Source organism: Manis pentadactyla, chromosome 9 (genome assembly GCF_030020395.1).
Source record: "Manis pentadactyla isolate mManPen7 chromosome 9, mManPen7.hap1, whole genome shotgun sequence".
Lineage (NCBI taxonomy): Eukaryota > Metazoa > Chordata > Mammalia > Pholidota > Manidae > Manis > Manis pentadactyla.
In genome coordinates, this window is record NC_080027.1 from 6,490,968 (window position 1) to 6,503,137 (window position 12,170).

General features: G+C 44.1%; 1 protein-coding gene across 16 annotated transcripts in view; it reads left to right on the plus strand.

Moving 5' to 3' along the window:
- The window catches only part of PPP6R3 (protein phosphatase 6 regulatory subunit 3), a 150,147-nt gene that overhangs the window by 118,379 nt on the left and 19,598 nt on the right, over window positions 1–12,170 (plus strand). For 8 of the 16 annotated variants that reach the window (XM_057506682.1, XM_057506673.1, XM_057506677.1 and 5 more), the window contains 5 exons: window positions 1,872–1,969; window positions 3,652–3,706; window positions 4,602–4,732; window positions 7,587–7,708; window positions 11,475–11,628. In XM_057506682.1, coding sequence (XP_057362665.1) covers window positions 1,872–1,969; window positions 3,652–3,706; window positions 4,602–4,732; window positions 7,587–7,708; window positions 11,475–11,628 — 560 coding nt within the window. The remainder of the gene's footprint in view (window positions 1–1,871; window positions 1,970–3,651; window positions 3,707–4,601; window positions 4,733–7,586; window positions 7,709–11,474; window positions 11,629–12,170) is intronic. The other 8 variants (XM_057506674.1, XM_057506678.1, XM_036875997.2 and 5 more) reach the window with 2 other exon arrangements.

The window sequence follows — 12,170 nt, forward strand, 5'->3', positions numbered from 1 at the left end:
ATATGTATATGTGTTCACATACATTATTAGTATTTGCATTCTGTTTATGAAGCATTTAAAGGACCACTTTTACATTTCTTTCCTTTTACATCCAAAAGACTAATAATATGACCTCTGGAGGTGCAAAAAATTAAAAGAAAAGAATCAAACAAAACAATTGGGAAGGCCCTTAACCCTTGAGTCACCAAAATTCTAATGTGTAAATACACTCAGAGCTCGGCTTGTGTTGTTTGCTCAGAGGAATGACTTCATAATTCTTTACCACATCTTTGAAAGTTACCAAGGATCTGTTTTACTTTACCATCCAGAGGAGTTGGTGTCTTTCTTTTTGTTTCAATGAATATGAATGCTGCATTTCATATTTTCCATTCATATGTCAAAACTCGGCCCAGCTTCCCAGAACTTGTCCCTGCCCTTCTTCTGTTTTCAGCCGGACTCCCAGGCTCAGCCTTGGTGTGCCTTACCGAACACGCTCCTGCGGGGCTGGGCCCATGTGCTCATGGTAGTAAAGTCTGTGGGCAGGAAAGGGGACACTGAGAGTGAGCAGAGCAGCGGCGGGTAGCTTGAGTTAGAGAAAAGTGACATTTCACGTTCTCAATAAACTAGATACAACTTTTTTCAGACCTAAGGAAAAGATGCCTTCCAAAGCCAAATATAAGGTTTATTTTTAAATTATCCACAGTTTGGATTATTATGCCATAATTCCCTGCCACTATGATGAGTAATCAGAAATTAATGGTAGAGGCATTTCTGCAGTGTGGAATCGGTGGGCTCTGCTCAGGTGGAGAACCAAGGAGAAGTTGGTTTAAGTCCATTATAGCTGCCTCCCTCCCAAGCAAGTGGCCTCAAGCACAGTGCCTCTAGTTCAGCCACCAGCTGCTGCTCATGCCCCTTCTGTGGGGCTTTGCTACAGGAAGGAGCTTTTTCATTCGCACACAGCTCTGTCCACTTGGTAGCATGCACGTTGTTGTTTGTCTCTGTATTTATTGTTTGGGGTAGAATGAGACGTCCACTTGCTTATTTTCATATGTCCTTGACTCCTGGTTGCTGACATAGAGCACATCTGCTGATTTCACCTGATCCCCTGGGCTTGCTTGTTGTTTTAAATTAGAATAGCAACATTTTTGTGGAGTCTGCTTTAACATTCCCCCATTTCTCACCTAAGAAAACCCCAGTGCTCTCTAGGAATGGTGCAGGAAACAGAGCTGGCTCCCCCATGGATCTTAGAGTTGTAGCTTTTCAGAGTGATTTTGGATCAGTATTAAAACTTTCTGTCCTCTCTCTAAGGTAGGTAGAATAGAAGTTACTTTTATACTTTGCCCAGACTTGAAGACTTAAATAATTTTTTAAGAAAACCAAGTGTCCCTGTACACTTTCTGTGGTAGGATTGCGATGTGCATACTAGTCATCTTCCCTTTGGAGCTGTGTTGGGTAGTGGAATTGGGGGTGGAGGGCGCTGAGGGAGGGAGGGTGGCGGTTACCACCTGTTGGATCTTAGCATAAGGCTGGTGGTGTCCAGAGGTGACTGATACACCTTAATAATTTCAGACTGTCATATGTCACTTGATTCCCTCTTCAAACTAGACTTAACCCAAACCTCTCTCTAAAGATAACTTACAACAGAGGACAAAGTGGTCACTTAACATTTCTTACAATGACTTGTGCATTAGAACAACTTGTAGACCAAATTCCTAATGTTTTCTTTTTTGTGTGTAAACTGTCTGAAATTATTTGATATGTTTTTTAGAAAAACAACCACCTTTTTAAGCCCTATGGCTTATATAAGATGATTTCTGGAACATAAATGGGCAAATAGTATGTAGAATGTCATTGAATCATTATATCACTGTCACTGGTCCTGGGGTTGCCAGGCCTTTTCTGATTATCAGATGCAACAAATGACGTCCAATTTTATTGACCAGTTTGGCTTCAATGATGAGAAGTTTGCAGATCAAGATGACATTGGCAAGTGAGTATATTATTCTGTTTCCGTAACTGTACCCTCCTGTTCTTGAGCGACCTTGTGGGATTGTCTTGGATTGTCCTGAATTCATTCGCATTCATGAGCTGGGAGGAGCCTGTCTTCCACCGTGTTCCTTTAGTTCGAGCCTGTCCAGCACTGAGGCACCGGAAGTTCAAGTAGCAGAATGTCACTCTCACAAAGAGGGATTGCTGTGAAACTTGACTTCTTTCACAGAGGTTTACTTTTATATAGATTAAAGTTCTTTAGAAACTCTAGTCATTGTACCCTTTTAGGTTTTAGTGTTAGATAGCATTATCTAAAATAGCTAATCCCTACTTTAGTGCACCGTTTGGCGTAAGCTTGTCTCCTTTTTACAGCACACGGTGGGGTTGTATCATGGCAGGAGCAGATCCACCGTGCGTATTTTCTTGTCTACATGACTCTCCGTTAGGCAGAGGGTTTTCTGCAAGAGCCAGGCAGGCACACCACCAATTCATTCTGCAGTCAGGGTAAAACGCACAGAAGTGGGAATTGATGGTACTGTACCAAATTAACAGATAGAAGATGTGTGGGTGATCCAGAGAACTGAAAACAAATGGTCTAGCATCTGACCTTGGGAAATGAGAGGTATTTATAAGTAAAGTATTTATGAGAGAGGGTTGTTATGGCTCACTGAGAGCAGAGTTTGAATATCAGATGCAACAGTGGGTAGCTGTTCTCACACGCACTCCGGATGGTTCTCAGGATCACCCAGATCTGTACGGGTCCTGGCCAGTGGCACTCATTTTAGTGATTTCACTGCACCCAGTAGATGCTGTTGTCTGTCACAAGTTGCAGTGTGTGGCATGTGAGATGCTGAAAGGCTTTCAGCGCTCTAATAGTGCCATACAGCATGCTGTGTTGGCACAGTGAACTAGAGGCTTCATGATGAACAGAGCCAGTCACAGGCTGTCTGTCTGTCAGCTGCCCTAAGAGTTGGCTCATTTACATCTGAAAAGAGCAAGGGCTCCACACGGTGTTTGTGTCTATACCCAGGAATGCTTACACCAGAGCTGCAGGCTCCCATGTGGCTTCTCGGCATTTGCCTGTCTGGACATTCAGTAAATTGTACTAGTTAGGAATCCACAACATTTTTAAAATTTATACTTGGAATAATGATTGATTAAAACAGATGTTTTAAAATTACAATAGCCCCATGTACTGAAAAATCATGTTTAACAGGCTGTGAATTCTTTCCCTTTCTTTCCTGATTATATCATATTATAACAAGATTTTGGGGCTGTATCTTGTGTATGCAGTTGGCTAACCCCAGAGAAAGCTCAGTGTCTGACAGCTTTTCATCTTTTGTACCTTTCCATGTTTTGACATGTTTCTTCTTTGCAGATAACCTTTTTCTTGGTTTTTTAAGTCCTCTGAACCATGGTTGCACCTATGGATATTAAAAATACTTCACGGGAAGGCTTCCGGGGTTTGTTTATTATGTCTCAAAAGGCTTCTTCCACCCCAGCCTCCTTGGCCTGTATGAATTCCTCAATGCCAAGAGTAGAGGTATCATTTAATAAAAGCAGGGGTTTTCGTTTAGTTTTGTTCTTCTATGTAGATTGTAAATGGTAGTGAAATATTTCATGAATACTATTTCTGTGAGTCATAGGTAATTAATCATTCCTACATTTATATTTTGTTTACAGTGTTTCTTTTGATCGGGTATCAGACATCAACTTTACTCTCAATACAAACGAAAGTGTGAGTATTAGCATTTCCTGTCATGAACAACAGAATATATGAGAGATGGACAGGTGCGAACTGGGTTTTGTCAGCAGCACGCACGTGGATGCCGTGTGCCCTGGGGCCTCTGTGCTCTAGGAAACTTCGTCTGAGATTGGTGTGCCTTCACCCCCCCACATGACCTGCCTGGCCCTTATGGGCATTTGAGTTTGCAACCCTGATTTAAATTGTGAAAGGGCTGATAAAACGAGGGTGACTTGTAATTATAGCAGAGACATTTAGCTTCAAAGACTATAGTTTAACTCCAACCTGTTGCCTTTTGTGTCTGCTTTATGTTACCAGGTGAGAAACAAAGGCCACATCAGAGCCAGCCTCTCATCACTAGACAGGTTTCAAATAGCAACCCAGCCGTATCAGCAAAGTGGGATTAATGCCGTCTGAATGGGCATAGTCTTAGGTCTTTGTGTTAATTAGCATGATGAGAGAGCTCTGGTTTATTTGCTAATGTGATAAGGTAGAAATTGCTTTTTGGGCTATTAATGTTTATCAGTGCTTAGCAGGACAGGTAAAAACCGAGGAAATACAGGTCGCTTTCCCATTAGTTCAGATCTGGAAGAGCCTCTCAGGCGGGTGGTGCAGGCAGGCTCCTGGCATTAACGTGCTTTTACTAGATGATGGTGGCTCCATGAGGACAGTGTAGGCTTCCTGCAGGTCAGTTTTGAATCCAGTCTTTAGGGGGGACCTTTCTGTTGTTACTTAAACAGAAACTGACATTATATGCATACATTTTATTTTGGTGTATGTGATAGGCACCGTTTTTAAAAGGAAACAAAAGAATGCAGTCTACATGGGTAACTTTTGGAGAAAATAACTTGATTTTTAAATTTGTTCTCTTTCTCTCATTTTTATTTAGGGAAATATTGCCTTGTTTGAAGCATGTTGTAAAGAAAGAATACAGCAGTTTGATGATGGTGGCTCTGATGAGGAAGATATCTGGGAGGAAAAGCACATTGCATTTACACCAGAATCCCAAAGACGATCCAGGTGAGAGAATTTGTTATGGTAATAGTAGTGTCCAACCCATAAAGCAGATGATCACTAGGAGACATAGACTGTATCCTCTGCAAACATGTATGTTGGACCCAGAGACAGTGCCTTTGTCACAATCAGAATGCGCTTGTTGGTTGATGTGAGCTGGTGCCAGGACTCTTGCCAACATTGTGACACATGTGTGCACAAGTCAGGGCCATCTGCCTGAAAGTGCTCAGACATTACTCCACGCAGCCTCTTTGGAATGGGCAACGATGGCTGAGGCAGGTGGTCTACGATTGTTCGCATATTTACGGGTTTCCTTCCATTAACCATAGCAGCTGCTGAGTTAGGTATTATTTCTTATAAAGGACTGAAAGGAGGGGCAACGTTTCTAAGTTCATCTACTTGGGAGACAGAGTCATGTCAACTGATGCCCATCAGGATCGGTCCAGTCTCCCCACAACCCTCCCTAAGTTTTTTAATCCCTCTGTCACAGCAGCCTAAATAACTTCGCTTCTGTACACAAGGAGTCCTTCTTATCTGAGTATTCATTACCAGAATCTTCACGGTTAAGAGAGAACATCAGCTGAAGTTCTGTTTTATTTCATTTATTTTTAGTAGTAATATTTTCACATGGCATACAATTGAAAGGAAACAATATACAATAAGAAGTAAAACTCCCCTGTCTCCCAGTCCTCCATTCCTCCTGCTGGACAGTGTTCTAGCCTCACCTATTGTCGCATGCCCTGGCACTCACGTTGTATCTCTTAAGAATGCTTGTTGTTGCTTCAGGTTGCAGAAGACCTAACCATGGCTTAAACCAGTAAAGGTATATTTGTCTCACAGTCCAGACCTGTTAAAGTCAGCAAACCCAGCTTCTTTCTTTTATTCCCACTCCATCATCTTTTGCATGTTGGTTTATCTACCTTGTGATCCCAAGGTAGTGCTGCAACCTAGGACTAGATAAAGAGATAAGTATCTTCATAGTGGATTTTTGTTTATTTATTTTTAATTTTTCTAAGTGATAAAGCTTGAGTCGAACTTCTTTGTTACCATTGCTATGAAATTTTGGTCCTTGTGTTGATTGAATTCACTGGTTGGCCATATCCTACCACCATTTATCCTCTGGAGGTAGGCCGTCCTCACCCATCGTAACAGCAGTGTGGTACCTGCTGACACTGCCATCTGTAGGCAAGGCAGCATAGAGCATTAGCATGGCGGTGGGACAGGACAGTCTCCTGGGGGAGATGACAGTTGATACCCAGAGGAAACACGGGATGATTAGAGAAGGCAGTTTTTTAAGTTATTTAATAGCTCATTGAGGTGTAGTTGTCATATAATAAACTGCATTTGCTTAAATTGTACAACATAAGTTTTGACATATATATGTGTCCATGAAACCATCCTCCCAGTCAAGGTCATCACCTGCAAGTTTCCTCAGGCTCTTTTGTAATCCCTTCCCCCCATCTTCTTTCTGTTCCTTTAAATTATTTGTGTTTTCTAGAGTTATAGAAATAAAATCACATAGTGTGTACATTTTTGTGTAGCTTCTTTCACTCAGCATTATTTTGAGAGTCATCCATGTTGTGTAAGTGTTAGTGGTTCATTGCTTTTTGTTGCCTAGTGTTACCCCATTGAATGGATGTACCTCAATTTGTTCATTTACTTACCTCCTGAGGGGCATTGACTTGTGTCCAGTTTTTGCAAGAATAGACTATGGTAAGTTAAAGATTTGTACTATAAACTGTAAGGCAGCACCAACAAAACAATTACAGATAGTAAGTCAACAGAGGAAACTCAGTCATAAAAAGAAATCTAAAAAACAAAAGGCAGCTGGGACAACAGAAAACTAATACCAAGATGCTGGTATTAAACCTAAGTAATCACTTAAATAATATCAAATAAATGATACAAAACCCCAATTGGAATGCGGAGATTATCAGATTGGTAAGAAATAAGGTCATGCGTATGCCGCCTGTGAGAAATAATTTAAATATAAAGGTACAAAACAGGTTAAAAGAAAATATAGAGGGCCTTTATTATATTAAAGTGTTATTTCAAAGGAAAGGGATAAAGAAAAGGTCATAAAGGGTCAATTCATTAAGAGGACAGAACAGTTCTAAATGTCTGCATACCTAGTAACAGAGCCTCAAAATACATGGAGCAGAAACTGACAAACCTGCACAGAGAGGTAGACAATTACATTTATGATCAGATATTTCAACACTCTTCTCTCAGAAACTGGTAAAACTAGGTAGAAATCAGTAGATAGAGAACACTTAAATAATACTGTCAACTAACTTGAGCTGCTGGACATTAATAAAGCACTCCACCTAGTAACAGCAGGATATGCATGCTTGTATGAAGTTTGTACCTGGAGAGACTATAATTTGGGCCATAAAACAAGTCTCAATAAATTCCAAAGGTTTCAAGAGCACAGAGTATGTTCTCTGACTCTAATGGAATTAAATCAGACATCAGTGATAGGAAGATTTCTAGAAAATCTCCAAATATGCAAAAACTAAGTAACATGAGTTAAGAAGATATCAAAGGGTAAGTTGCATAGTATTTTGAATTATAAGAAATGAGAGCACAGCATTTGGAGGATTTAAAGGATACAGTACTTAAACCATTTTTAGCACTAACTGCTTATATTAAAAGAGAAGAAACATCTCAAATCAGTGACCTTAGCTTCCACTTTCAAAGGCTGGAATGAAATGCAAAACAGAAACAATAGAGAAAACCATTGCAATCAGAAGTTATTCTTTGAGAAGATTAATCAAGTTGAAATACTATATCCCTGTAGACAGAATGGTCAGTGCTGACGTGCAGCGTTAAATATTTCGGCTCTTTCCTTTGTTCCTAGTTCGGGGAGCACGGACAGCGAGGAGAGTACAGACTCTGAAGAAGAAGATGGGGCCAAACAGGACTTGTTTGAGTCCAGTAGTGCCAACACGGAGGACAAGATGGAGGTGGACTTGAATGAACGTAAGTTGCCTTCTTCTTCCGAATTAGTTGCTATGTGTTGCTGCCTAATTTTAAAACTAGGCAAACGAGTGCAGCATCTGAGATGACTCCCGAAGGAACAGTTGGGCTGAAACTCTGTCGTTGGAGTCCCCTTTGAGGTTTTGAGGGTCAGGCCCGAGGCCAGGAACATGTGGTACCTCTGATAGTTGGGCCTCTCTCCCTATGCTGTGGAAGCTGCTACGAGTCTGGGTAGAGGTCAGCACACTGGGAGTGTGGTTCACTGGCTGTAGGGAGGGTGCCGCCACAGAAGGGGAGGGGCCGTCCATAGCGGAACAGTGAGGAAATACTGTGTGTGTAGAATCATGAATTCCCTAAAGCAAAGAAAACACAGGAAGCTTAAGCAGCTTTAAATGGGTTCTTCAGGTTTTTTTTTATGAAGCTTGTGACCCTAAATTTGTCCAGCAAAGTATGTATTTATGTCCTGCTACTTGCGAAGAAGGCTTTTGGTAGCTGCCTTTAAGGAAAACTGTCAACTTCTAAACGTTCAGACACATTTTTAGGAGAGCGAGCCCTGTACATTGGTGCCGGGCTCCTGAGGCTGACATGTTTCTGGTACTCCAGGAAGGCCCTTAGGTCCTTGGGGCTGAGGCTGAAAGCCAGCTTGGGCCACAGTGGGGCTGTCAGAACTTTAGAGCTGCCTGGACTTTATGGAGTTCTTGCCCTGTGCCAGGTGCTGGAACATGGCCTGCGTCCTGGGGCTTCAAGTCTCGGGGGTGGGGACTCAAAGAATTGTCTAATGAGAATAGGTGCTGGCGCCATGCCAGGTGCCTGCACAGACCTTCCAGAGCACACAACACCAAGGGCAGGAAGGGCTTAGCCAGTGTAAAAGAGGAAACAGCTAGTATGAAGGCACAGAGACCCACAAGCTGCTTCACACGGCTCCAGGAAAGGAGGACGTGGTGGAAGATAAGTCCGGAGAGCGGTACAGGAGTTTTATTCTGAAGGTTGTTGTCTAGCTCTTGAGGATTTTGCTAAGATTGACATTACTGAATCTGTTTCAAGATGATTGTTTATGGCAACAGTGTGAAAGGGATTAAAAAGCCCATGCTGGGGACAGGAAAGCTGTGAAGACACTCATTGTTACATGTAAGAAATGACAAGGGCTGATAATGACAGGGACCAGGCAGCAGGGAGAGAGGAGAGGACAGAGGCCCCGATCTTTTGGCTCTAGAATGTGCGGTGGGCTGTTGGCAGGTGTATGGTAAGCAGTGGTAAGTGCGCTCACAGTGTTGGGCCGTAGCTCTCTAGAATGTTGTCATGTCGCAAAACTGAAACTGTACCCACTGAACAACTCCCCAGCCCTTCTCCCCAGCCAACCGCAGCCCCGGCAGCCCCCATTCTGCCTTCTGTTTTCGTGACTCTGACTCCAGTGGCATCGTGCAGTGTTAGTCCTTTGTGACTGGCTTATTTCAGTCAGCCATGGCTTCCAGGGTTACCTGTGTTGTGGCAAGTGACAGGATTCCCTTCTTTTTTCAGGGTGAATAATAGTCTGGAATCTCATTCTTTGAAGTGGCTGGGTGGATAATAAGTGACTTGGTGTGTGTGACTTAATGCCACTGTCGTCGTGGCTCTAGAACTGGGTGTGGGGACAGGGAGAGGCAGGTGGAGCGTTATGGATGGAAGTCACACTCACCCTTCCTCCCGCTGGCTCCCGGCTCTGTCCCTGAGGAAAGGCTTCCTCTGTGTTGCCAGACCTGCAGGGGTCTGGGTGGGGCGGTCTCCTGGCCGGGACCCCTCTCCCTGGCTCTGAGAACCTCTGCCATCCTCACTGGCCTCCGAGGCTTCTTTCACAGGGTTCCTGCACTCCTCTAATGCTGGACTGATTCTGGGGAGCTAATCTGAGACCGAATATCCCAGAATGGTGACGACAGGAAGGTTGTTTTTATGGAGCATAATTTGGTTGTGAAGTGGAACTTTGATTTGGAAGGGGTGATTCCAGAGCTTTGCATATGGTGGACAGGCAGAAATAGCTGGTTGACTTCTGAGGTTCAAACATTCAGGCATCCTCCCTTCTTATCATTGGAGCCCTGCCACACTCAGATTCCCTAGCCTGGCAGTCCTTCTGTACAGCCTGAAGGCTCCCAGCGGTAATGGAAAATATCCCTGATCAAGAACAATGGGTCCCTCACCCAGCCTGTCCCTAGCCAGGATTTGGGGATTCAGTGTAAGTTCTGAGTGGTGTATGACGAGAGCAAATGGAAAGAAACCTAGTGTTACCTGAAGGGCCCCATCTCTGAGGAGTTAATGTTTATACAGAGGCCTGCAGGTTTGTTCCAGACTCGGCCTTATGCCGTATGGGGAGAGGGCCACCGCAAACTGGAAGGGGTCCCTCTTACCTCTGAAATCTGTACTGTGTCTGCAGGACTTAGAAAGTAAATAGGAAAACTCTTTTCTGTGTGTTCTCAAAACTTTACTTCCCACACCAAACATGCAGGTTTTCCCACTCAGACCAATTCTGCAGTACCAGCTGGGTGTCTGACAGTTCAGTTCCAACACTTTACCTGGAGTCAAGAGTCAGACCTTACAGGGAAGGGCTCAGTCCCTCGGGATTGCCCCCAACTTCAGGTGCCAAGCTGAGTCTGGGCACCTGGTACTTAGGACCAACCTGCTGTATTTTGGGAGTTCCCATGACCTCTTTGGGCTCAATTATTTGCTGGAGTGGCTCACAGAGCTCCGGAAGGGTGGGTACTTAGTATTACCGATTCATCACAAAGGATGTTTTAAAGGATACAAACAAGCAGCCAGATGAAGTACTGAGTAGGACATGGTCCGGAAGAGTCCCGGGCGCAGGAGCCTAGAATTTTGCCCTCCTAGAGTTTGGGGTGCACTATCCTCCCTTCACCAACCCAGAAGCTCTAAACCCCTACCACTTGAGTGTTTAATGGAGGCCTCATTAAATAGGTATAATCGATTAAATCATTTGCCATTAGGGATTTTCTCAACTTCCACTCCTGTAGGAGGTTGGAGAGGATATGAGGTGAGGATGGCTGAAAGTCCCAACCCTCTAATCACTGGTTGGTTCCCCTGGCAACCAGCTCCCATTCCGAGGCCCTCCTGGAGCCCCTAGCCACCAGTCCATCATTAGCATACAGAAAGACTGCGCCCCCCAGAGATTCCAAGGGTTTGGGGGAATGGGGGCAGAGACCGAATATGTATTTCTCATTCTGTCACTGGAATCCTTCCTCTTGTTTGTGCTGACTGTAGTGGGTTGCAGGGGGTCCATTAAAAGTATAAAGTGGGGCCAGATCTGGACTATGAAGCATTAAGGTTTCCAATTTATTGCAGTTAAATAGTTAACATACTCTTTTTTATTTTTTAATAAACTTTTTTAGTTTGGAATAATTTTAGATTTACAAAAAGTTGCAAAGATTTCACAGGGAGTGACTGTATACATTTCACCCATCTTCCTCCCAGTGTTAATATAACCTTGCATTGTTAAAACAAATTAATATTAGCATATTCTTTTATGTGTGGCTTTACATCCTTGTGTGATACTTCCATTGGGAAAAAAGTCTTAGAAATGTGAATTGCTAAGGGATCAAAGGAAGCATAGTTCTAATAGGGTGGATGTCAGATTGTCCTCTGCGTGTGCCATTCCCACTCTTGTGGAATACCTTTCCCCACAGCTCTGATCTTTTTCATCATTGTGAATCTGTTCCTGAAAAATACCTTGTATTACATTAAACTACTGACATAGTCAAAAAACAAAGTTCCTCCCTCTTTTCAGCACCCAACTGGTCAGCCAACTTCGATGTCCCCATGGAGACAACCCACGGTGCTCCCTTGGACTCTGTGGGGTCTGATGTGTGGAGCACAGAGGACCCAATGCCAGCTAAAGAGACAGGCTGGGCTTCCTTTTCCGAGTTCACGGCTTCCCTGAGGTGAGTGTGCGTGTGCCCGCTCTCTCACCTCCCTGTGGGACAACGGCAGGCAGCGTGCATTTACTCTTGGGCTTGTCGGTCACCTTGCTGCCCTTTGGAGATGAAGACAATGCCTTCACCAGGATTGAAGCCTGCATGGGGGAGATACTGACACAGCCGTGAGTCACACAACTGACCACCCTCCTCCTTCCCTTCATTCAGGGTGAACCAGAAAAGGGGGTAGGTCAGGAACAAAGCAGCCAGGAAGATGTGACCCCCAGGAAGTCACTCAGCCAAGTGCTGACCAGAGTGGCATCTCCCGGGCTCTCCTGGCCCCACTGAACTGTCAGGCGGCACTGAGGGACCAGGAGCCGGGGGAGCCAGGGTTCCTGCCGGGCACCTGTGGGGTGGAGGGGCACTACAGGAAAATGCTGCAGATGAGTCTTGCATTCAACAGACACTCTGAACTCGTGTTGGAGTTACAGCTGGTTGAGTGCTGTGAATCAAGGGGTGTGGCAGCTGTAGCTCTCAGTCGTGTTACGTAAATTATTCCCAATGAAAGC